The sequence below is a fragment of the Tenrec ecaudatus genome, chromosome 11 (genome assembly GCF_050624435.1).
Source record: "Tenrec ecaudatus isolate mTenEca1 chromosome 11, mTenEca1.hap1, whole genome shotgun sequence".
Classification (NCBI taxonomy): Eukaryota; Metazoa; Chordata; class Mammalia; order Afrosoricida; family Tenrecidae; genus Tenrec; species Tenrec ecaudatus.
This window is the reverse complement of record NC_134540.1, coordinates 48,577,095-48,602,884: the sequence shown is the minus strand read 5'-3', so window position 1 is coordinate 48,602,884 and position 25,790 is coordinate 48,577,095. Positions and strand designations below refer to the sequence as shown.

At 41.6% G+C, this 25,790-nt stretch overlaps 1 protein-coding gene across 1 annotated transcript in view; it reads right to left on the bottom strand.

The window, feature by feature from the left end:
• DNAJC15 (DnaJ heat shock protein family (Hsp40) member C15) overlaps positions 1–25,790 on the bottom strand; it is a 70,673-nt gene that overhangs the window by 23,891 nt on the left and 20,992 nt on the right. Inside the window, exons 2-4 of the mRNA XM_075563631.1 lie at positions 12,784–12,835; positions 8,850–8,923; positions 2,406–2,482 (exon numbers count right to left, since the gene is read on the bottom strand). Of these exons, the coding sequence (XP_075419746.1) occupies positions 2,406–2,482; positions 8,850–8,923; positions 12,784–12,835 (203 nt within the window). The remainder of the gene's footprint in view (positions 1–2,405; positions 2,483–8,849; positions 8,924–12,783; positions 12,836–25,790) is intronic.

The window sequence follows — 25,790 nt, the reverse complement described above, 5'->3', positions numbered from 1 at the left end:
GACTACTTTGCCAGGAGCAAGGGCCTGGGAAGGGAGGATTGGGGAACCAAGTGGTGTCCCCAGACTCTGTGCAAATACCTGCTTGCCACTATCATTTTTACCACTGGGCATATGAATGATATTTCATTTAAACAGAGTCCCACAAAAGCTTTCAGAGAGTTTGAAAATGACTAATACGCATCATTTGAGAAAATACCAGGTGTAGTAACAGTTTTCCTGGGCAGCTGAATAAAATATTTTAGGTTTTCCGTTACAGACAAGAATTATAGTTCATAAAATTACCCTCTCACAAGGAAAATCAGAGAGACTCAAATATGCATCTTGGCAAACAATCACCATTAAATGCTGTGTGTAAGAATCACCTCCTAGCACACAGAGTATTTTTCTTTCACAGGGTGCCAAGAGAGCCCGTTCGTGTTGCCTCTCTCTGCTCCTCACAGCTTAGATCCACTGATCACAGGACAGGGAACCAGCAGAGGAGCTTGGCGTGCTCAACCACGGGACGAAGGAGAGCACGACAGGGGAGCTAGAAAGTCTCTCTGTTTGTTTAAATTCTAGGAGCAAATAGGTAGCCTTTGTTTCCATGAGAGATGGGATGAGAGAAGAACAAAATTTAATTTAGCCCCTGTTACTTGCAGACACTTTAATAAAGAGGGATCGTGTCATCCCTCCATTATTCCAACAAGGGAGATGTTGTTGATCCCAAGTGAAGAGCAAAGACACAGAAGCACAGTGAAGCTAAAAGTAGCTGTACCCAGATCATACAGGCCCTGAGAGGCTGAACCAGGTTAAGAATCTTTGGCTTAGCTGATATTTATTGAGTAGTTACAAACTACCATGCTTTTGAGGAATTTCATATGAATTATCGAACTTAATCTTCACAAGAACCCTGTGCAGCAAGCAGAAACAAATATCATTCGTATGTTGTAAACAATGAAACTCAAGTTACACAGTAGGTGGTAAAGCTGATATTTAGACTAAGACCCATTTAATAGGAGTCTGTGTCTTACCCTCTGAATTCACCTATTTTCCTTGTGACTCTTGTTCAGTGGGATCAAATTTATACTTGTATAATGCCTTTGTATACTCAACACCACGGAACTAAGGAAAGCATTGGGGGAAGCAAAAAGCACAGTCATCTACTCCCAATACTCATTCCTAGTACCACAAGTGGCTTGGCCATCAGTAAACGGTGTATTTGAAAACATCCATGTTTGGTTTTACGACGTGTTCCATATTCACATTTAAAGAATATGAATGGGATGCTATTGGAGTTCAATAAAAGTTCAAGGAAAATAATCCATTCTGAGGAACACTAAGAAGGGGACAGCTAGCAATATATCTAATTTCCTCATCTGGTTCGTCCCTCTGCTTAAAATCGTTTCTGATTTCCTCTTCTCTGATAAGTAGAGCGCTCATCTCTTAGAGCAGTGCTCCCCAGCCTTCCTCATGCCGCGACCCTTTACAGTTCCTCATGTGGTGGTGACCCCAAACCATAACATTATTTTTGTTGCTACTTCATAACTGTCATTTTGCTACTCTTATGAATTCGGTGACCACTGTGAAAGGGTCATTCGACCCCCAAAGGGGTCATGACCACAGGGTTGAGAACTGCTGTCTTAGAAGAAGCTAAAGCACAAGACTGAACCGAGCCACCTCCTCCACTTTCCCCTGCTCTTCTTCCTAGGTCATCAGAAACAGTAAGTGCTTTGGCTTAGAAACAGCTACAAGAAGCTGGGCAGGGGGCAGGGGGATGGGGGTGCTGTCAACATAAGACTTTATGGTCTATTCTGGACACTGTTGTTGATTAGATCACTGAATATTAGCAACCATCCCCCGCAAATGAAGAGTGGGCTCTAAGGGAAAGAAGTACACAGAGCTTCCTGGAAGGGGAAGGGGCCTCAAGTGTAAGTAGCAGATAATGCACATAGTATACGTAGCACCCACACAATGATACAGCTTTCTCCCCAAGGGTCCGCTCCAAAGGCAGACAATGAAGGGAGGAAGGGACATCATGGACTAACCAGTGCAAGGAAACCTGTGAGATGCCAAACCAAAATGTGGGGCTAGGAAGTGCAGTGTGACACCTGTAAGTGCAACAGATCCTACCACTGAAATGAGTCCAGAAAGACAGGCATCGTTTGCTCGGTGAGCTTGAAATGCTAGCACGCACACGTAATGGCTCCTTGTCCAACAGTAAAGATGCACTACAAGTCTGCCGCGTGTTTCGTTTTGCCAGGGAAGTGGGATACGCTTTTATAGTTCACGTTTCAAATATTTGATATTTTCTTCTGTCTCTCCTACTCCTAATTTGAAATACAGGCATAATCTTATAGCTACATTTTCTCCTCTTTCCAGACAAGCTTGGCCACCGAACAAAAATCCAACTTACGCAGCACACCTACCTTATGCCTAAAATAAGACTAGCTTCTCGCCTACTCATTTTCTGTTCAAATCCTCCTTTATAGTACGATGAAAGGCTCTGCATGGGGAAGAAAGAGCGAGACATAATTAGTTCCATGCCCGAGGTGCGAGCACCTCAGTCCCATCACACACTACACAAGAGGACTGCATTTTTATCAGAAGCCAATTTGAAGCTGGGGGGTGGGGGCAGCACAAAACAATCATTCTTTTCAAGAAACTGACTGAGATGAACACTTTAAAATATTCATTTATTTCCATTTCCAAATACATTAATTTTTTCTGCACTGAGATATAACTGAAAAAATGTGTGAGCACAGTAGAAGCAAAACGCTTGCATTTTTCCCAAACTCTGCAGCAATTTCCCCACTGCATAACCTTGACCACATCACTTAATGTTGATACGGCGAGCTTCTTTCTCCCCACTGGACTGGCTGGCAGGGAGAGGGATTGACAGGTGGGGAGGAGGTCGAGAGAGCAGACAGGTCGGCCACAAACAGCTGGAACACTTGATGGGAAAATCAATGCGGCCGGAGCAGCACGAGTGAGAAGAAGAGTCGTTTTAGAGAGTAAGGGGGCCTGATTGTGCAGGCTTTCCAAACTACTCAAAGAATCGGGGGTTCTCTTCCAAGTGAGAAGAGAAAGAAGTCAGGGGACAGGGGTCAGGCTGACTTGGTGCTGAAAGTCCTCTTTGTGCAGGGTGACAGTGGGAGATGATTACAAGGGCATGCAACATCAGGTGAGAGATGGAGGCAGCCGAGGAAGCGGCGATAAGCAGGCATCTTCCAGATGTACTCGGAAACGGTCACATTTGCTCGATGGATGAAATGTAGGTGATGAGAAAGAGACAAGAGTTGAGACGAGTGTAGTGGACGTGATTAATGTGCTACCCGGCCCCCTCTTTGAGAGTAAAGGACTTATTCCCCGATGCTGCTGGCAGAGACCTCTCAGTAAGCAGATCTGTTTGGAAACTGCCTTTGCAGAAGAAAGTCAAGGTCATGCCCTCCTCCATCAGTTGCCACGATGGTCTAAACATTGCAGTTCGCTAGGGTCCGGTCCCTGGACTTTGTACTCGCTACTTCTAGGTGATGTCATGTAACACTGCAGACCCTGACCCCGATTCAGGGCGAACTGCAATGAGACATCCTACCTTCAACCTGCCTGTGAGGTGGCCTGAAGCCTTTAATAGTAAGAATGTTCTGAAGCTTAACTTCTCCCTCCACCAATCCTTTCTTTTTCCTCACCGGGGCTGTTGGGTTTTAATGTACTCCTTAATAAACCTATAGCTCGCTAAATTTTGTCTTCATCTACTTTTGAAAGAATCTAAGCTGCGCAAATGACTTCAAGGTTTCTGACCTAAACTGCCAAATGGTCATTTACTGAGTGGGAAAGCAGCAGTTGTCTGTTGGTTCTGGGTAATTGGTGCCTGGAGATTGGTTTGGGTGCATATTAAGTTTGGAATGTCTATTAAATATTTAAACAAAAGTCTTATCTGGATATCGCATTTAGAAATCGTCCATGCAGAGGCAGTTATTTATAGTTGTGAGATTTAAATGAGATTGTCTAGAGAGGGGGCAATCTTAAAGAGCCCTGTTGGCTTAGTGGGTTATGTACTCCGAGGTCAGCAGTTCAAACCTACAGGAGAAAGTTGAGGCTTTCTGTTCTTGTTAGTCTCACAAACTCAAAGGACACAGTTCTCACCTGTCCTACAGGGTGGCAGTGAGCTTACTGTAGCTGGTTAGGGAATTAAAGTATATAAGAAGCGCAAGGTCGGAGTCCTAGAGAACTTCGAACCAAACCCATTGCCATCAAGTTGATTCCTGCTCACAGAGACCTTTAGAGCGGAGTTAAGCTCCCCCTTCAGTAAATCAGAGATACTTTTACTTTGCCATGATGCAATCGACGGATCAGGTTTCATTGAGGGAATGAGGCTAGCAGGACTTTTGCTCTCCTTTACAATGTGCATTAACAGTGACCCTGTCGGGCAGAGAAGAACTGACCTATCGGATTTCTAAAGCTGCACATCTTTGGGGAAGCAGACTCCCACATCGTTTTCCCAGAGAGCAGCTGGTAGGTTCGAACCAATGACCTCTGGTTAGCAGCTGAGCACTTAGTGGCTAAATCTTAACCACTATACCCTCAAAGCTCTTAACAACTATTCCCAAAGCCGTTGCCATCAAGTTCATTCCACCTGATAGCAACCGTATGGTGATCCCATTCTGCAATAAAATAGCTCAAGTTAAATAAAAGTCTTCATTAGCTAATGCACTCAGTCAATGGCTTAAATCACAAAAGTCCACCAGATAACCAGAAAGGGATTCATGTCTACTTTTGCACAAAAGTCTTATGGGAATTTTTCAGAAACACAATCCCCTTGTATGTTCATTTCTCATGTGCTCTATGTGTATTTTATGTGCAAGTATGAGAAAATGTGGTACACCATCCTGAAACTTTTATTATTCATAGGAGTATGCTTTATTGACAGGGCTACAGAAAGACTATCCTAATAAGTGGTATTTCCATGAATTTTACTGGACCGTAAAACAACTGGTGTGCAATTTTTAAAAGCTGTTCTCATATAAAAGTACAAATTCACAAATAAATTAAAGTCTCAAGAAGAGAAAAGACTCACGCTCCACTCCAAACAAAAGAACAGAGGCAATTAAGTATTAACTCAGTTAATATATTAATATTATAAATAATACATTAACAAATAGGCAAAATGATATTGGTTCAAACAGCAAACAATCATAAAAGACTTTTGCTTCTGAAATAAGAAGACAATATATTCTAAGCAAGAAGAATCCACATTATGCCCAGGTACAAGTAGCAAGCTTATCGAAGAAAGAAGTGCTGGAAGATTGAAAACAGTTTAAGAGTGGACTTACAGAAAATTCACAGCTGTCTGAAACACCAGATGAATTAAGTCCTCCCAAAGAAATCAAAACACTAAATTCAAAGTCAACAATATGAAAAGGAATAGCAGAGTAATTAATTAATCCAAAGCAGCAAAGAATGATCTTTCCTATTCCCTTAATTTGGAGCATAAGGGCCAGGCATCTGCTACTTTGGACCTCACACTAAGGAAAACAGTCATACGCCCGAGGGTGAATCTTCTTGGGGTGTTGGGGCCCAAGACAAAAGCAAAGGGGAGTACCAGCAGATTCCAGTTCAGAAGCCAGGACAGAGTTGGGAAGACAAGGGTGACAATGACAAGGAGTACCAAAACCAAACCCACTGCCATCGAGTCAATTCCATCGCATACCAACAGCCCAAAGTATAGGCTCCTAAATTTATTTGGCTGACCACACCCTTTTCAGGTGGGGTGGGTGGGTGGTGATACTCAGTGCCCCACTGGCAATTAAAACTTTTGTACTGTAGCCCATAATCCAGGACAAAGTGCAGGTAACGGCTCAGGACCATTTTGCAGCCACTCCGTATTGCCCACTTCGGGAAACACTGCTCTAAAGGGTTTCCAACACTGTCTATCTATCTGTACAGGAACAGACAAGTCTTCTTGCTCCTTTGGAATGGCTGGCTGGTATGAACTGCTAACTCACAGCACCACTCCACCTTCTTATAATGAGGAGAGTACTATACACAGCACTCAACCACTCCTGGACTTCAGAGGCTCCACACCTGAGTCTGGGCTCCTTGCTCTGGAAGACATGCCTCTTGACATAATCCATGTATGTATTCAGAATCCACCTTTAACCCTTCTACTCAAGTAAATTGTTGAATCAAGCCTACCCAATTCTTGAGGGTAAAATCAAAAGCATTATTTACATTAATCGATTTCATTCACATAAGCATACAACCACCACCAAGGGTCAACAAATATTTAAGAAATTCAGTTTATAATGGAAATAAAAGAAACAAGATGAATAAATAACAATTGGTGTTGAAGGGAAGAAATAAAAGAGAAAGCAGGAAAAACCTCACAAAATTTCATTGGGGTCTTTAGAAATATTCAAAAGAATACTGCAAGCATGAAAGAACAGGTTGCTATGAAAAGTATGAGTGAATTCTTAGAAACTAAAAATCCAGTGTATGGACTGAAAAGCAAAATGGTCTTTGGCAGCAGCTAACCTGGCAATCTGAAAAATATGCAGCAAAAATAGTTTACGGCATAGAGTAAGGAGAAGAAAATAAGCAATAAAATGTTCAGATACATAGAGAATGAGCTCAGAAGTCCAACATCTGCCCAACAGAGAAGCCCTAGAATCAGAGCTGAGCACTAATGAAGAGAAGAAATATTGTTTTTAAAACTAAGTCTTACAGAACTAAAACTACAATTTCCCAAATGGGCTCACTAATAGTCCCTGTCCATTTAAAACATGAACAATACATGGAAAAATCATAAAATCTCCCAGAGATGTAAAAGAAACAAACAATAACAAATGAAAAAAAACCAACAACAATAGGTTGCTTACAAATGAATACGCATACACCAGAAAATATGGCTGTGACTCTGTAGGAGTTTCACCAGAGACTTCTGCATCCCCCAGTACAAAGCTCTACCCATTTCAAAGAGTTAGCAGTTAATGATTAACAACGAGAGCAAATTATTCTTTAACAGAGAACTCAAAACCCTAAAAGCTTCCCCTCACACAAGCACAAGTAACGGTTTCCATGATAGCCCATTAGGCCCTATCCCTTCTAGTCCCAAGCCACTCCTTTGGTGCAGTCCTCTGGAATTATCACTCTGGCTGCTTCTTGAAAATGCTCAACTCTTCTCTACTACAGGGTCTTACAGCAAGTGCTCTGGCAGTCGGAAAGGTACCTTCTCAGACGCTCACAGAGCCTGCGCCCCAGAAAGGCCTTCTTCTCTGGCCTATCTCATAGAGATACCTTACTCCATGCTTCTTTAGCCTCTTACCCTCATTTTGTTTCCTAGTAGCATTCAATGCCTCTAGATATTACATAGCTTATCTGTCCATTTGTTACTTTCTGTCTCCAATAAGATGTAAGCTCATTTGTCTACAATTAAAGCCCACTGACTACGTATGACCAAACCCAAACCAAACTCACTGCCATTGCGTCAATACTTACTGACTCATGGCGAGCAACCCTCTAGGCAAGCGTAGAACCGTCCCTATGAGCTCCAAGACTGTAACTCTTTACAGGAGCGAAAAGCTCGGTGTTTCTCCCTTGGAACTACTGGCGAAGACCTTGTGTATCACAGACCAGCTCATCACTACTACCCCACCAGGACCCCACCTGACACAGGTGCTCAGTACCAGCATTCTCGTCAAATCACACATAAGTAAAACAAATAGGCATACACTTCCTCGCTCCAGACATGCATTTATAGAAATGTAAAATCACTTGCAGTTGTTTGAACCTAGGTTTCCTTATTGGTCGGTCTGTCATGTTTCGAGAGAACTGTAATTATTCATGGCTAACTAAGTCTCAGGAGCCTATAATGTCTTTGCTAAAACAAGTCATTCGGTCAAATTGCTGCGAGTCAAGCTGGTCTATCTCCAATCAGCTGCTACTTTCCAGAAGTTAATGTTTATGCGGCGCTGCTTTGCTTCAGTGAGTTTTGTGTGCACCGTCTTCAAGGGGTCACAAACCACAGCTCACCATCCTGTAGCTTTGAAGTCCCTGCTATCATTCATTCCTCACTTATATTCAGCTCATTGCTGTAGTTCTTGTGCTGGCTCTCGATGGAGGCAGAGCCCTGCAGGTTCTCATGGTGGAATCCTATCTTGTTTTCTAATAGAGGTAGTGGCAGAAGGTGGCACGTTTCAAATTTCAAGACGAAGTAAATGCAGCGAGCTCCAGCAGGGCAGGGCCATGTCTGCTTTATTCACCACCTAGCTCGGCTGTAGGAACCAGACTTGCTGTACATTGGATCCTCACTAAATGTTTGCACGATGCATAAATTATATTAGCTTACAAACACTATCCTTAAAACTGGGAAGATAAACTACCTCAAAGTTGATGTGATTCTACTAACAGTTTGATAATTGTATTAAAATCAGGAATAAGGTTAGATATAAAATAACATCAAAAGACTTAGAAGAAACTTAATCACATTAGATGAAAATCCAAGATGATATGATGAAGGCAATACATGGGTATAAATAAAGAGGGCTAGCAGGTACTTGGTGAGAATTACAATTATTCTGATTACAGTAGCTCCTCGTTTATTTTCGTCAAAGGACAAAGGCAGCTTTGTCCTTTAATAAAAGTAGATTGTGGTCGGGGTGAAAGTTTGCAGAGCTAATTATCTGTCTGTTCCACAGTGTACATGCAGGTGTTTCAGACACTGCTTGCAGTCGCCACAATGGAACAGCACTTGGCCCACTTCCCAATGTTCCCCGTTTCCATTTGTCCAAGACATTTTCTTGTGCTTGTGTGAAGTATGACATACAAACAAAAATCAAAATAATTTTTCCCTCAAAAGTCAACTTTTAACTTACAGGATTTGAAATCTTCTTTGCAGTTTCTGTGATTACATGTTCCAGAGGTTTCCAGATCTGAAATGCATAACGACCTAAAAGAGAAAAGGGGATAAACGCCAATCTGTTTTCTCTGATCAAAACTAAATCAATAACCATATGGTGATTACCATGGCATTTATTTTATAGGTTAGGCTATCTATACTATCTTAGTAAATACTTCAAATCTTTACCAAAATGACATATAATAAAATTTTTAATTTAGTGACTAGAGGAAACAATTTCATTTTCATAGCATTATTACAGCTATTGTGTTAATCAAGTTCAGTACACAATCGCTCAATTAGAAATTTTCCATGTTTATGTACAGTACTTGACATTTAAACAGGGTTTTCATCACAAAACATATCATTTTAGAACTTTCCCACAACTATTTTGTCACTTTATTTAGAAAGATGCTTATGAATTGAAAATAATTAAAATACTGCTTTAAGATTTTCACACTGATATACAGAGAAAAGAAAGACTGCTTATCATCTGTACAATGTAGAAAGACTTAGTGGAGTTATGCTTAAAGCAAAAAGTAATTTCTATGCAATTACATAGAAAATATTTGCCAAAGATCTTTATTATCAATTTCTCTCAATAAAAATGAATGCCCTTTCTCAATATATATTTCATTCCCCTGCCTTGCTTTCATAGACAACCTAAGAATTAACACCCTTGATTCTTGACAACTAAAAATCAATAGCAAAATAGGTCCTAAGTTATTTGGGGAACATAAAACAAAAATAAAATTATATTACCCAGGTAATTTCCCTTTTGTACCTTAATCAGAATACTTGTCTACTACAGAGTAATCACTAGCTTTCCCAAAGGTCTCCTAGAAAACTAGTTTATGATATCTTGGACACTAATTCCATTTCCAGCCATAACCTCATTTGCAAATCAATGAATGTTTCCATTGTGAAAGTTCAACTACACATCTCTTAAAGCTTTGAGAAGAACTCATCTGTCTGATTACACCGTTACTCATCTGCATGAGATACAGCTGAGAGTTAAAAACAGGAAGCTAGAAATGAGAAAATGTGAAGTAGTCTACCTAAGGATGAAATAAAAAGCTCTTGGGATCCAGGAAAAGAGTAAAGAAAAAGTAAATGAAGTTAAAATCCTGACTCATTCAAATCTTTCATCACATAGATGCAATCACACAGAAGAACACCTACACACAAAAACTCAAATGGTACAAAGTGCAGCTCTTCAGATTTCCTAAAAGTGAAAAAGGCAGTTAACTGACTATCCAAGTGGAAAAGACTAAGAGAGGCCCGAAGAAGTGGCATTGTTGTGCTTCATTTCTCCACACACCAGAAGCCCTGGGTCCATCAAGTTGAAGCACATCACAACGCGCTGCCATTGAGTCAATACTGACTGATAACAACCGTCAGAAGAGGGCGGAACTGCCCCGCGAGTGCCCGGAACTGTAACTGTTTGTGTGGGCAGTAGGCACCCCGTCTTTCTCTCAGGGAGCTGCTGGTGGTTTCAATCTGCCAGCCTTGAGGATCACAGCCCAATGCACAACCACTAAGCTGCCAGGCTTCCATAATCTAGGTATAAAACCTAAAACTAAGAACAAAGCAAACTCACTGCCATAGTCAGTGCCGGCTCATAGTGATCGTGGTTTCTCAACCTGGGGGTCGTGACCCCTTTGGGGGTCCAACGCCCCTTTCACAAGGGTCGCCTGATTCATAACAGTAGCAAAATGACAGTAATGAAGTAGCAACGAAAATAATGTGATGGTTGGGGGTCACCACCACATGAGGAACTGTATGAAAGGGTCACGCCATTAGGAAGGTTGAGAACCACTGCTCTAGGACAAGGTAGAGCTGGCTTCTTTGTCTCTCCAACTGTAACTGTTACAGGAGTAAAAAGCCCCATTCTTGCGGACAGGCTGGTGCTTTCAGAGGGCAGATACTGCCGATGGCGCCCAGTGCATAATCACTACGCCACCAGGGCTCCTCAAAGTCCAGGCGCAGTTACTCCTAAATCTGAGTACTCAGCTGTCGTTGACTCTGGAGGATATCTGCCTGTTATTTAATATTCAACTTAGTAATATGAAATTTCCAGTAGGATCTTGTAGGTTAGGCTATCTATACTATCTTAATAAGTACTTCAAATCTTTACCAAAATGAAGTAAATCATTCTCTAATTTACGTTTAAATTGCTAATACCTACACTAGACTATATTCCCCTATAATGATTAGAATTAGAATTGTCTGATGTTTGTGGATACGCTTGTATGAATTCTTATCTAGAAATGATACTGTTGTCATGAATCTGCAAACATTATTTAACTTGTTATTCAAAGAGACCCAACATGGCAATGGTAGAGAGAGCCAGAAAATCTGAACCCCTGACGTTCCAGATTTTAAAGTTTATTGGTAAAGTACTTTAAATGAAGAGAATCTGAAATTAAAGATCCTTCAAAGCTAACAAACAAGAAACCCTTTTACGTTCCACTTCCTGATTGGATCTTACAAAATGCCATAAACCCAATGCTTCCCCGAAAAGGACGCTCCAACTGGCAAGGTCAGATCCATGCAACTTAAAAACACAAATATTATAACAACAAAAAATAAATCTTTCACAGAGACAATTATAGATTAACATTTAATCAGGCAATCACTTTGTACTTTAAAACTACAAGTTAATGGTGGAAACATATCACTGTTTTCCTTTTTAATCTTTATAACTATACTTTCTGAAAAGGTAATTAAGGCAGTGAAAGACATTCTCCTGGGTTTATCATGGAAATTACACGAATATGTTAAAAGATGAAGCCATAAACACACTACAGGGAACAACCATGTTCATTGTAAAGAAATGACAGCTCAGAAACGGTAGGTAGCTCTATGTGCAAGAAAAAATGCATATGGGAGAATAGGATTAAAGTCACTTCACAGTAAGGATTTTTTATATGGTACACTGAAACTCGAGTTTCCATGAGGCCTGGGAGGCATGGTGGGTTACAACTTTGGCTGCTCATTGCAAGGCCAGAAACTGGAAACTTCCAGCCGCTCCTTGGGAGTAAGATGAGGCTTTCTAGTCCTGGAAAGATGGGTAGTCTCAAAAACCCACAGGGGCAATTCTACCTTGCCTTATAGGGTCACTGAGTTGGAACTGACTTGATGGCAGTGAGATTTTGGGAACTGAGGATTTAAATTTAAATATACATAAACATATATACATACACACACGTGTGTGTACGTACACATGCCAGGAAGATCGACTGTTATTGGAGCTAGTTTTCCTAGTTATGGAAAATTATCATTTTCTTTAAAACAAATTTATCTAGATTTCATTATACTGACATATTTTCAGTGACTATAAATGGTAGGAAAAACTGAGAATGTATAATGTCTGAAAACCAAAAGCCTTAGCATTACTAAGGATTTACTCATGAATCACTATCAAAGTGATATGGAAATATTTTTCCTGCCACATTTATTGATATGTATTATGGATCAAAATGTGTGCCCCACCCACCAAAAAAAAGTGTTCTAAATCCTAACCTGTGTATTAAGCCTGTGGCTATAATCCCATTTGAGACTGAGATGTCTTTGTTATGTTAATAAAACCAGATGAGGGTAGGGTATGCTTCACATCTGTCCCCTTTGAGATATACACAAGATAAAACAAGCATGCATGCAGAGATAGGGCAAGACACATGGAGTTTTCCTAGGAACTAGAAAGCAGCAGCTAAGATCCACCCGGCTGACAGAGAGAGAAAGCCTCCCAGAGAGCTGGTGTGTTGAATTTGGCCTTCTAGATTTCTAAACTGAGAAAATAAACCTGTTTGTTAGAGCCGCCCAGACTTGTGCTAGTTGTTTTAATAGCAGCTCTTGGTAAACTGCATCAGGTCATACCAAAGATAAGATGCATTTCCTATTTAGCTTACCTGCAAATGCAAAGGCTGCAACACCCAGTCCTACAGCTATCAAATTTCTTGCCTATGGAGAAAAAAAAAGGATTATCACCTATATTATTAAATGCTGACTCTAAATGTAAATCACTTTTAATAATGAGAATATGTTAAATGCTACCTGTACTGCAAGTTGTGCTACGAAAATCAGGGCTTCAAAAATTCATCAAGCTCATAGGAAATTTTATTTGTTGCTCACTGCTATCAGCTAATTGTTAATGAAGTTTATTTAGTGAAGTAAAATAATTCTAGATAAGAATCTGGAATTAGTTTACTTCACTAAGAAAAATAACGTGTAAAAATTTTTGATATAGTACTCTGCAACTCAAAATTCCAGGAGTTTAAGTTCTCAATCTCAAACATCTCACTGTCATCTAGTCAATTCCAATTCATTACTTTCATTAACTAATTCAAATGTCCATATACGTGAATTTCCTCTAGGACTTTTTATATTGCCTGCAGCTCAGATGCTGTCGATGGATTATTCCTAGCTTGAGGGTTTAATATTTTCACTGTCTTATGAAGACAAAGGGCACACGTTTCCTTCTTTCTGTTTTACACATGCTGTGCTCAGTGGCATCTTTAAAATGTAATAAAGCCTTAGATCTATATTTAATAAAGAAGTCAAACTTCAAAACACCAGTGGAAATTATGTATAATTTAAAATCTTTTAATCTTGCTACATCAATGTAAAGAAACTTAAGAGCCAAGAATTTAACATTCTGATAAAAATTCTTTTAAATTGGCTATATTTTATGCATTGGCCTATGCTTTCCTCCTCAAATGCCACAGGGAAATGTTTAAGTCACACCAGAGTAAGGCTCACGTAGAATACATCCATGGTTGTGCCACGATCCCTGTCCTCATTTTTGGGTCAGACTTGTAATGACACAGGGTCTACAATTCTGTCAGAAAAAAACTCCTAGGGTCAGGCCTCCCCTCTCAATGAATTTTAAGCCATTTTATATAAACACTGCCTTGGAGTCCAATATGTGAAGCCATCTGGTAGAAACAGAAGTACCAGGGGAATTTCCCAGAATCCCTTGCACCCAGCGCCCCCTGGAAACCCTCATTGTTTCCCCTTCTGAACACTGCAAATTGCAGTTCCCAGAATCTCTCATGCACAGTGGAAACCCTTAGGAACCATATAGTCATTTTCTGAATACACTTTCAGGTTGCAGCCTTTCTCTCCCAAGTAAGCTCCCCAGCGTTGTCATCAGGTCTGACCAGAGTGATTCTTCTTCTTGCTAAGAAACAAGAACCTGATCTGGGCAACAATCCAATTTTTTGGATTATTTGCTCAGCACATAGATTGTGTAACTCTGCACACCTTTCCTCATTTTGAACTACACAGTGTCTCTCTCCCCTGTTCTGTTCAAACAATCGACTGCCTCTTGGTCTATGTACGCAGAATTGAGTGCCCCATCATACCTATTCTCAGTGTTACCCATAATTTGTCATCATCTATATAGTCACAAACTTTTCACTTACTAAAGCACAGGTAAACCACTTCCTGGGCTGAGATACTCTCAGCCAAAATTCATCTAAGTTGACAATGATAACTGCTTGTTCCCTGTCTGAATCTGGTTTGGATTTCTGGCTGTTCTCTGTGGATGTACAACTGCAGCCAGTTTTGAGTGACGATAAAATTAAAAATCCCTAATTTTAGTTAGTTATTTATTTCCAATACATGGTGTGACTCCACTGATACATAGATGTGGCTACATTAACAAGGAGCCCAGTGGTGCTGTTGGGTGAATGTTGAGCTGCTAACTGTAACATCAGGGGTTCAAATCCACCAGGGGTGGGTTTTGGTTTGGGGTTGGGGTTACATTAACTACTGCTGATTTACAGGATGAGAGCAGTAATGTCGGGAATTTCTGATAAGTCCTGAAAGGGAGGGGGACATTGACTTATTTAATTCTCCTGCCTGCTATCTGGAATACAGCAGGAGAGCTGCTAACAGCCACGGTGGGTAAAGGAGGAGGACAGAGATAAAGGGAACCCACAGCAGCAATGAACAGGAAGTGACTTCTCTTTAAGTGAAATAATAAAAACAAATAGTCTACCTTCCTAAGCCAATATTATTGTTGGTTTTGAGTCACTTGCACTCAAAACAAATTCTGAAGGACACAGAATAAAAGACCGTCAGCACAAAAGTTTACATGTTAGATCAGGAGCACAAGAGGATAAGCCCCTAAGATCCAGCAATGAGTTAAGGAGCCTACTGGGCTGCTAACTACAAGGTGAGCAGTTCAATACCACTAGCAGCTCTGCTGGGAAAAAAGATGAAGCTTACTTGTCCATGGGGGCAGTTTGACCCTGCCCTGTGGGGTCACTGTGAGTTGTTTCTAGGGCAGGGAGTTTGGTTTGGGTTTGGATTACTAGGGAACAGAAGTATACATTGATTTAAGGGATGCTAAACCAAGAAGCCCTTCAGGTTAAAAAGAGAACACTCTCCTAGTCTTAGGAAGTCAAAGCCTAGACCTTTCTTGAGGTACAACTCTATTTGAGAAACATCAGGTCAGAAAGAGCATCTTACATGAAGGTCACTTATAGAATCAATTAAGACTGCCCCTTTGGGTATCTGAGATAGTAACCCTTTACATGAGTAGAGAGCCACATAGACAGCAGTCTTGGGGGGGGGGTGGGGCTAAGAGCTGAGGGGCCTACCGAGCAGCAGGACCCTCTTGTCCCCAGCCACAACACCTGTCCACACCTGGCAGCTTCCACGGAGAAGCTGTAGGTTTTGAGGCGGGAAAACTGAGGTGTGGGGAAAGGTGGCCCTCACAGAAACGTGGGAGAGTCTAAATCAAGTATCTAGATTCTAGTATCAAACTGTTGACCTTGTAGTTAACAGCCTACTAGCACATAACTACTACGCCACCAAAACTCTTTGAAGCATGTCCAGACCTCTGTAAACAGTTCCTTCACTAAAGTATCTTCAAAAACCACTTGTTATTGCCAGGGCCCTGGCTGATGCAAATGTCACCGCACGCATACATATTATATTGCAGAAAAAGATGCAGTCTGGAATGAATCAAACTCTATCCTTGACCTCTAGCTGGTTCATGGTGGCTTTCTGAACAACAGAAGGAGAGTCCTCCCCCCCCCCCCACACACACACGCATCATCCTTAGCCTCCTTAGCATGTCTGAGTCCATCACTGGGCTAACACAGCTCTCTCAGCGGTGTGAACATCTTGGACAGGTTTGAAATTTGGGACATCTTTACTCTCCTTGGATTTAGTCTGGTATTAGTTCTTCTAAAAGAAAATATTATCTGCTCTCCTGATACACACACTTAACAAACAACAAAAACTAACCAAATTAGATAGATTGAAGGAGCAAAGATATGTGCTCAATAAATGAATCAAAACTATGCAACTAACTCTTAATTAGCCATTCTGAAAGGACAAAGTATAATACAACTCATCAAGACTCATTTATTTTAATTAAAATTATTTGTTGAATGAGGGTTATAGCTGATCTCCCTCTTTAATTGTGTTGTAAAAATTCATCTGATCTTAAAATTAGTTTATCTTTTTGACCATATATAACTGATGAGGAAATAAAAATATATTATTTGTAAATGAAAGTCAAGGAAAGTTAAAAAAAGTCTTGTATCCTAAATGAGTTGTACTGACATAAAAATAAAAAATTCTCTCCAATTAAGTTTCCAATGGAAATATTATGACTACTAAACTTATAAACACTAAATTACAGTTTTAACTTCGTAGTTTCAGAATTAGAATATGATTCATTTCTTAAAGAATATTTATCTATTACCTACCAGTATTTCTTTTCAGAACATATACTGAGTTCTAAAACAACAATAACTCCCCCTGCTGTACCTACAAATCTTCTATGCCGCATACAGGGTAAAGAAAGGATGCAAATGTGGGTGGGCCAGTGTGGTGCAAATTAATCATGCACTCAACCGCTCACTGAAGGAATGGGGGTTCAATTCTACCCAGACTTCAGAAGTGCCTCGGAAGAAAGAGCTGCTGAGCTACTTCTGAAAAATCAGCCATGAGTATCCTCAAGAGCACACTTTGACACTCAGGGGGTTGGTGATGAGTTAGAATCTACCAAACTCATAACTATTGGGTCCATCAAGATTCACCGCGACCACAACTGGTCATTACAAATGTAGAACATAGGAAGCAGACAATCAGCCTGAGGGCTAAGTAGGTTGTTGTTCAGGCAGAACTCACAACCATACCTTTCTTATTTAAAAGCAAGATTAAATCTGAAGCATACTGGAGCTTTTTTGTAGTCCAAGGTTCATTTGGCACAAATGTGCTAAATACCAGAGACATCCAGCGACATCCTTTCTATTTTATTACTGTTGAAAACGTTGTCACATATGCTTTATCACTATGCTGTTTCACATTTACTTAAACTTTAGTACAATAACCTTGGGCGAAGAGTGTCTATTTTCATTTCTTTATATATGTAATGCCATATTTGATCTAGTGGCAAGCGTGAAGATGTACTTTGATTCTTATTTTGAATGCTTTTTAGAAAATGATGCTTTAAAAATAAATTGCCAGTGACATGGCAACAACAACAACAAAAAATAACACTAAAAAGACAATTTAAAAGAAAAATAGTGAATCAGGCATCAAGTTAGTACCAGAAAGCATGGTCATTATCTACCAATTAGTCAGCTAACAGGTTAAATGTCTAGATCACGTGACTACAGCGGCATCATAGATTGGGAAAATTGAATATATGGTGAAAATATATCAGGCAAAGTGATTTAGAAATGAGAATTAGAAAACTGTGTATATACCTATAGTTTAGCCTAGACTACAAGTCCTATCTATTGTCATGCACATTTCCAAACCAAACTCACTGCTATGGAGACGATTATGACTCACAGTGACCCTATACAACAGAGCAGAACTGTCTCCATGGGTCTCTGAGATTGTCGATGTTTAGGGGCGCAGACAGCCTCATCTTTTTCCCTGGGGTGCGGGAGGGTTTGAATCGCTCACCTAGTGTTTAGCAGCTCACTGCACAATCCCTAGGGGAGCCAAACACCACTGCCCTGGAGTCAATTCCAACTCACAGAGACCCTCCCTATATAGGGTTTCGGAGGCTGTGTGTGTATATATATGTTATTTATCTTAATTATTAAAGGAACATTTATTAAGTCTCAAATGAGACAGGGACAAGAGAATTACTCATTTGGATGAGGGAGACCATTAGGGCAAAGTCCTAATGGTGTTCAAGGGTTTGCTGGGATAAAACTCAAAACTCACTGCTGAGTCGACAGTGACAGGGCAGAAATGCCCCTATGACCTTCCTGGGAGTAGAAAGCCCTGTCTTGCTTCTGTGCAGCGGCTGATGGTTTGGGAATGCTGGCCTTGCAGTTAGCAGCGCAAGGCATAACCACGACCTCACATAGAGGCTGCAAATCTTTACGGGAGCAGTCAGCTTTGTCTTTCTCCCTCAGAGGAGTAGCTGGTGGAGTTAGAGCTATTTTCTAAAAACACCTGTAGAAGATCTAAATAAATATTTGTCAAGATAGGTTGATACATTTGTTGTACAAAATGAGACTACCGCTGCCACTTGAGCAAGCTAGTCTCTAACATAAGCAGATGAGCACTAAATCAGCCACAACTCACAAGTTCTACCAATGCTTTCTTTCCAACTGGTGCAGACTGGTGGGTGAGAAGAGCACTCCATTCAAGGAAAATGGAAAGCCTAAGCTGCTTTAGTCCTGCCAATTTGGAAATTCGGTTTTCATCACCTTAGTCACTGGGAAAAAAAGATGACACTCATATATATATATATATATATATAACATGCTTATGCGATACCGTAAAATATTATTTAAATGTTTAAGTTCATGACTTCATACTCTAATTGTCAAAATGCCCCCAAAGTACAGTTTCCATTGATCATGTACAATGCACGAAGATTCTGGATTTAGAAATGTCTGGGCAATTGTGTAATAGTGCCACAGATGTCAACAGATGAAAATTCTCAATGGAGTCAGTGAGATCGGGGCAGTAACCCCAGAGATCTCTACTTTTAGAGAATGATGAGAGTTACCCCAAAGATCTCCACAACTAGCATGCTAAGCCTGGCTGAAGAAGTCTACACACATATGAAACTGCATCACCACAAAATTATGCTCCAGCTATGAACTCATGTTCTTGCACCCCACCACACGTACTTCCTAGGGTGCTAAAGGAGATCAACTTTTCTTTGAAAGTTATCTTCTAGAAAGAACTAGCTCTGGCCAAGCCATCCCTGAAAGCAGGATCCTCAACTAGCGTGCACATGCCAACATCCCACAGCCCTTTGAAACCAGAACCCTACAGCAGCTTCCATCTTGGAGAGCAACTGCACATGCGCCCTATTAACATGGTCCAGCCTACTTCCGGCAATGCGACCTTCCTCACACACATCCAATTTTAATGAATATGTAGAAGACCCTTAGCATAAAAAAAGAATATATACTGAGAGCTCTTTCACTTGCAAGAGATGAGGGTTAGAGTAGCCGAAGGGCCTTCCTTGTCTCCAACACTTAAAGGCTCCTTCTTTTTAAACATAAACTCTTGCGCATGTGGAAGACTTCTTTCTGTCTCCCTGATTATTTGTCAAAGGCAAGAACTCTACTTTATGGGTGAAGGGAGATGTTGGCTAATGTAAGACATGACAAAATAATAATAATTTATAAATTATCAAAGTTTCATGAGGGAGGTGGAAGTGGGGAGGGAGGGGAAAGTGAGGAGCTAATACCAAGGGCTCAAGTAGAAAGCAAATGTTTTGAGAATAATGATGGCAACAAATGTACAAATGTGCTTAACGCCATGGATGCATGTATGGGTTGTGATAAGAGTTGCACGTGCTCCCAATAAAATGATTTTTTTAAAAAAGAACTCTATAGTGTTGGCTGGTGAACTGTCTTCCCCCAACACACACAAGTTAAAGTCAGGACCCAGCTCCAATCCCAGATCAACATTTACCATCTCTGTTATGTTAAATTAATCTCTCTGAGCCCATACTCTTGTTGTCTACAAAGTAGGGTCATGAATAACTATGAATAGCTACAACATATCAGAGGAAGTACAGAGTGACTGCTGAGATCAAACAGACCACAGCCCATTGCCTTGGACTCGATTCAAACTCATAGCACCCAGAAAGGACAGAGTAGAACTACCTCAGGGTTTCCAAGGCTGTGCATCGTATGGAAATGGACTGCCACATCTTTCTCTCATGAAACGGCTGGTAGTTGTTGGTGGATTCAGGGGAGGAGTGAAATTTCTGAATATAGATCTTCTACCCATGGGGATTGGTCAGTTTTAGTTACCGCCCCCCCCCCCCGGTTATATGGTTGAATCATCTTTCAAAGAACAGCAGAGGATACCCCCCATCCTCCCAGGAACCATGGGAGAGCATTTTCAAGATCTTTGTGATTGCCATGGAGACTCGGAGGGGCAAAGCTGAGTATGGGGTACGTTTTCCTTATCTGGCCCAAGATTATGAAACTGTGACAGGCAGGTTGTCTTCTTGGCCCATGGAGGCTAAAACCCAGGGACCCTGTAGCTGAGAGACAGAGGGACCAAGAGTGACTTTGTTACCATGTGGCTGAAAAGGCTACCTATATCCTTACTGTGTGCCGATCCTAATCTGTGGTAACCTATAGGCTTCCCTAACAAATCCCATTAACTGTTGAGTACTGTCTCTGAAGTTCTGTGTGGCCACTGCAGCAGAGCCTTGAACCCAGTATAGACGCAGAGGGACAAGGGAGGAACTGTTGGGGGTCAGAATGGGTTACGAGCCTGGAGCGTGGAGGCATGTCTGACTCTTGACTCTAGCAGCCAGGAAGCCAGAGGCCGGCTGTGCCGCCTCCAATGCCATTTCCCACGGGTTCTAATGGCCGTTCTTTGGGACAGCAGGCCAGCACTTAACCTCCGAGCCGTGATGAGAGAATGGCAAACAACCAGGACATGTGATGATGGCAGATAGTTAAAGTACAATCCCGTACCCTTATTCTTACTCCGTTTATGCTCCCCCCCCCCCGTTATTCCTAGAAAATTCTTATCATTCATCAACAAAAACTTAAGGAGCTCAGTGAGGTTTTTCTCCACTTATTTCCTCACACAAACAAAATTCTTGAGTGTTCACAAAGTATTTGGCAAATCTCTGCATTGTAATACATAGCACATTATTTAATGTGGTTTACCTGCTTCAAATCCCTTCCAGAGAGTATGGACTGATACAGAATTTCACCTGAAACCTGAAGCCTTAGTTAAGATATCCTCTCTATCTTCCGTGTTCAGAAAAACCGTTTACTGCAAGTAACCACCTTCCCGTAGGGCTTACATGAGACTCACAGATGCCCCTGGTTAAATGACAAGGCCAGAGAGACCATCCATTTTCCCATCCCTTGCCTCATAAGTGAGTAGCTGATGATCAATCAGAAACAAAGTGCTTGGTACTGTATTAGAGCTGAAGTTCTGAGCACTTCATTTGCAGAGTAGCCCAAAATCCATTTGCAAGAGATCCCACATGGATTTTAAACTTCCACTGAGCCCTTTTGGACCATTAGCTAGTCTCATCCTAGAGTGCACTAGAATGTAGATTCCCTCCATTCCCTCCAGCCAAGCCAGGGAGGGGCACGCTCCCTTAGGAAGGAGCCCGGGTGTGTCCCGATGGAGATCACCACACTTGGGTTCCCACAGTCATGGGTCATGCCCTGACTGCCTTGGTCAGAAAGCGCTAAACCAGTCTTGTAAACTCTTCTGTCTAACATAATGTGTGTGTCCTAATCATGACTGTTACCACTTCAGTAGTCTTACCTGTAAGATCTACTGATCCAATATCAAGTATGAATTTGTGGCAGAAGCCAAAAAACCAAGCTCACTGCTATCAACTACGTTCAGACTCATAGTGACCCTGTAGGACAGAGTAACACCGCTGCTGGCTGCTGTAAGTCACCAAGACTGTCACTCGTTACCAGAGCAGAAAGCCTCAGCTTCCTTCTGTGGTGCTGCTGGTGGTGTCCAACTGCTGACCCAACTCATAACCCACTCTGTCGCCACAGGGGCTCCTGAACTTCTGGACAGGTTTCCTTATTACCCATATCCTATTGATATGACCGAGTGACTGGGAATCGTAGGATGCCATCATGACCTCCCTCATCTAAGTTATGTTTTTGTCTCCTTTTTCTCAAGTTTTTCTTTAAAAATGTTAAATTATATCTGAGATTCTTGGTTTCTTTTATACCTTAAACCAGTATCCAACTGTTGATCGTCTCTCCTTGACCAAAGACAACACATTCCTCTCTTTAAGAACCCCTAGAATAGCTAAAGCAAATGGAAGAAATGATGAAGACAAAATATTATAATGAAATATCCAAAGACCCAAAGTTAGAAAGCCAACAAGAAAAGCATGTGCGGCGTACATCAAACTGAAAGAACTGAAGGAAAAAAGCCAATCCTTGAGTTGTAAAATTAGAAAGTGCTATGGGCAAAATACTGGATGACGCAGGAAGCATTAGAAAGAAAATGGACGAAACAGATAAGTCTCTCTTTCAAAAAGTCAGCATTCAACCATGATCAAGAACCAATGGTACTGAAGAAAGAAGTCCAAGCAGCACTGAAAGCATTCGGGAAAAACAAGGCTCCAGGAATTAACAGATACCAATGGAAAATGTCAACACATTGATGAAGCACTGGAAACACTCACCTGGTTAAGCCAAGAAGTTTGGAAGAGAGCTACCTGGCCAACCAACTGTAAGAAGTCCATTTTTTGTACCCATTCCAAAGAAAGGTGACGCTACAGAATGTGGAAATTATAAATAGTATTATTGATACTGCACACAAGTTTTGCTGAAAATCACCCAACAATGGTGACAGCAGTACATTGACAGGGAGCTGCCAGAAATCCAAGCAGGATTCAGAAGAGGCCATGGAACAAGGAATATCATTACTGACATCAGATAGATCATGGCTCGAAGCAGGGACTGCCAGAAAAATGTTTCTATGCACTTTATCAATTATACAAAGGCATCGAACTGTGTGGATCAAAAGCAACTATGGGCACGACTGAGAAGAATGGGGGTCCAGAGCACTTCATTGCGCTCGTGCAGAACCACTGCAGGCGGTCATTCACACAGAATAAGGGAAAGGTTGCGTTGTTGAAAGTCAGAAAGGTGTGTGTCTGGGCTGTATGCTCTCACTCGACTTATTCAATCTGTATGCAGAGAAACTGGACCATATGAAGAACAGTGCAGCATCAGGATCAGAGGAAGACTTCTTAACCACCTGAGGTCTGCAGCTGGCGGCACCACCTCGCTTGCAGAAAGTGAGGAGGAATGCACTTGCTAAGGAAGACCAAGGACTGGGGCCTTCAGCATGGATGACAACTCAATGTAAAGAAAACCAATATCCTCACAACTGGACCAACTGGTAACATCAGGATAAGTGGAGCAAAGTTTGAAGCTGTCAAGGATGTTGTCTTGCTTGGATCCACAATCATGCTCATGGAAGCAGAAGTCAAGACAGAAAATTGAGTAAATCTGCTGCACAAGCCCTCTTCAAAGTGTTGAAAGGCAGGGAGGTACCTTCGAGAACTGACGTGTGTATGATCTAAGTCATGGTCTTTTCAATTGCCTACTGTACATGTGAAAGCTGGACCCTGGATAAGGAAGGGTTCCGAAAAATCTATGCATTTGAATTGTGATGCTGGTGAAGAATACGGAAAATGCCAGGAGCTGCCCAAAGAACAAACTGATCTGACTTGAAAGAAGTACAGCCAGAATGTGCCTTAGAGGCAAGGATGGCAAGAGTTGTCTTACAGACTCTGGACATATTGTTGAGAGAGACCAGTCCCTGGAGAAAGGGCAGCGATAAAGAGGAAGGCCCTCGATGCGATGGACTGACACAGTGGCTGCAACAATAGTCTCAAACTTTAGTGCAATGGTGAGGGTGGCACAGCAACGGGAGGTGCTCCGTTCTGCTGGACCCAGGCTCCCTGAGTCAGACCCACCCGGTGGCACCTAACAACAATCCTGACAACAGGCCAATCCCAGCATTCTGATTTACTACCCAGTGATTCGCCATCTTATCACCCTGCCCCACACTGGGCTTCTTCATGTTTCCCTGATGTTCTTGCTGTGGTAGTAGCCTTCCTTCCCTAGCACAGAAGTCCCTTTCCTTTGTCCCCTTTTCTTTCTGAATAGAAGTTCTACCTATCAAAACCCACGTCTGTGTCATATTTGACATGGGTTTCTAGAGGTAGGACATGTGCTTTTTCTTTGGACTGCCAAAATGTAACAAAGGACACAGTATGTAGCATGCGCTCCAATACTTTTTATGAATAGGATAGAAATAATCTTGAAATGTACTTACTATTCTGCTCTCTCTTGGGCTTGTATTACTTGTAAAGTGTCTAACTGTGTAATGACTGAAATTATGTTTTGAAATGTAATGATATAGTAGGAAAGAGTAGTCAAACTTTAGAAATTAACACCTAATTGTGCCAAGTATGGCTAAAGCCTCATAGATGACCAAGCAGCAGCCATTTATTTTCTCTGGAATCCAGACTTCGGGGAGGGGAGAGGGTGACTCACCCTGACTACTGCTTTGGGATCTCCTTTTGAACCATAAGCCTTGAGAAAACCTTACGCGAAAGGTCCCTGCACGCGGTTCTACACTAGCTTTTACTGTCACTCTGAGTAGGAATGAGTCTTTAGCACACGGGAAGTCACACCGCCTAGCTGAATCTATAAAGAATGTTTGCCTTGGGCACTGTGCTCTGGGAGACTTAGCTGACTGCATGTCAGTTTGAGACACAGAACCTCCACAGTCAGATTTGAAGCTGTGTTCGCGGTAAAATGTAGAACAATGCTGGTAAGATGGGTTAGAAGCTCTTTTCTCCTCACAACATTTTGACTCCTTGGTCAACATGTAGGATCCCTAGTGGCAGAGTGGTTATGCATTGGGCTGTAAACTGCAAGGGCAGCAGTTCAAAACCACCAGGCAGCTCTGGGGCAGATTCCCTACTCTCGTAAAGAGTTACGTGTGAGAAACCCACAGGGGCAGTCTACCCTGTCCTACAAGGTCACTAGGAATCAGAGCTGAGTTGATGGCAGGGAATTTGGTTTGGGGCTTGGTCAACATGAGAGTCCTGGTGGGGGTACTGGGTAAGCAATTGGGCTGCTAAGCACAAAATCAGCTGTTCAAACCTATCATCCACTTCCCGTGAGAAAGGGGAGGCCGTCTGCTTCTGAAATCCCCGGGCTGGACGAGCCCTACTCGACACAAGGGCAGTGGGTTTGCTTGGGTTTCGGGTAGTCAGAATGCTACCTTAGCTTCAAATAGTATAACTTTAATAAACTTCAATTAATGTGATCGCCTTAATGTGATTTTTGTTTCAACAAGACAGAGTTAAATGCCTTATATCAGATGAATTTCATTAAAAATATTAAATAAAAACAATCCACATGAGCAAACATAAAAATAAATTCCCAAGTAAAAAGTTGGGACATTTATCAAGTAACCAATGGACCTGATTAATTATTAATTAATTCAATAACTACTCCATGGGTGCCTACTTAGTGTCAGTAGTATGTCTAAATCCAGGGGATTTAGCACACAAAATCATTACTCTTGTAAAGTAGCTTTTAACTTGAGAGACAGGTGATAATGTAAACCAAAATGCCAGACTCTGCTATCAAGTGGATGCCGATCCATGGCAACCCTATGGGACATGGGGGAACTGCCCGTGGGTTTCTGTGACTTCAACTCTTTACCGGAGGAGAACGCCTTGATAGTCTTCCAGAGCAGCTGGTGGTTTCGAACAGCTGTCCTTGCCATTAACAGCCCAATGTGTAAGTGTTAGGCAGCTTAGCCTAGGGAATTGGGAAGTCCATTCACGCATGCCCAGGAGAGCCAGCATAGGACAAAGCTGGATTTTCCCGCCGGTGGGCGTGGATGGGCGTTACACCTGGAGCAGCCC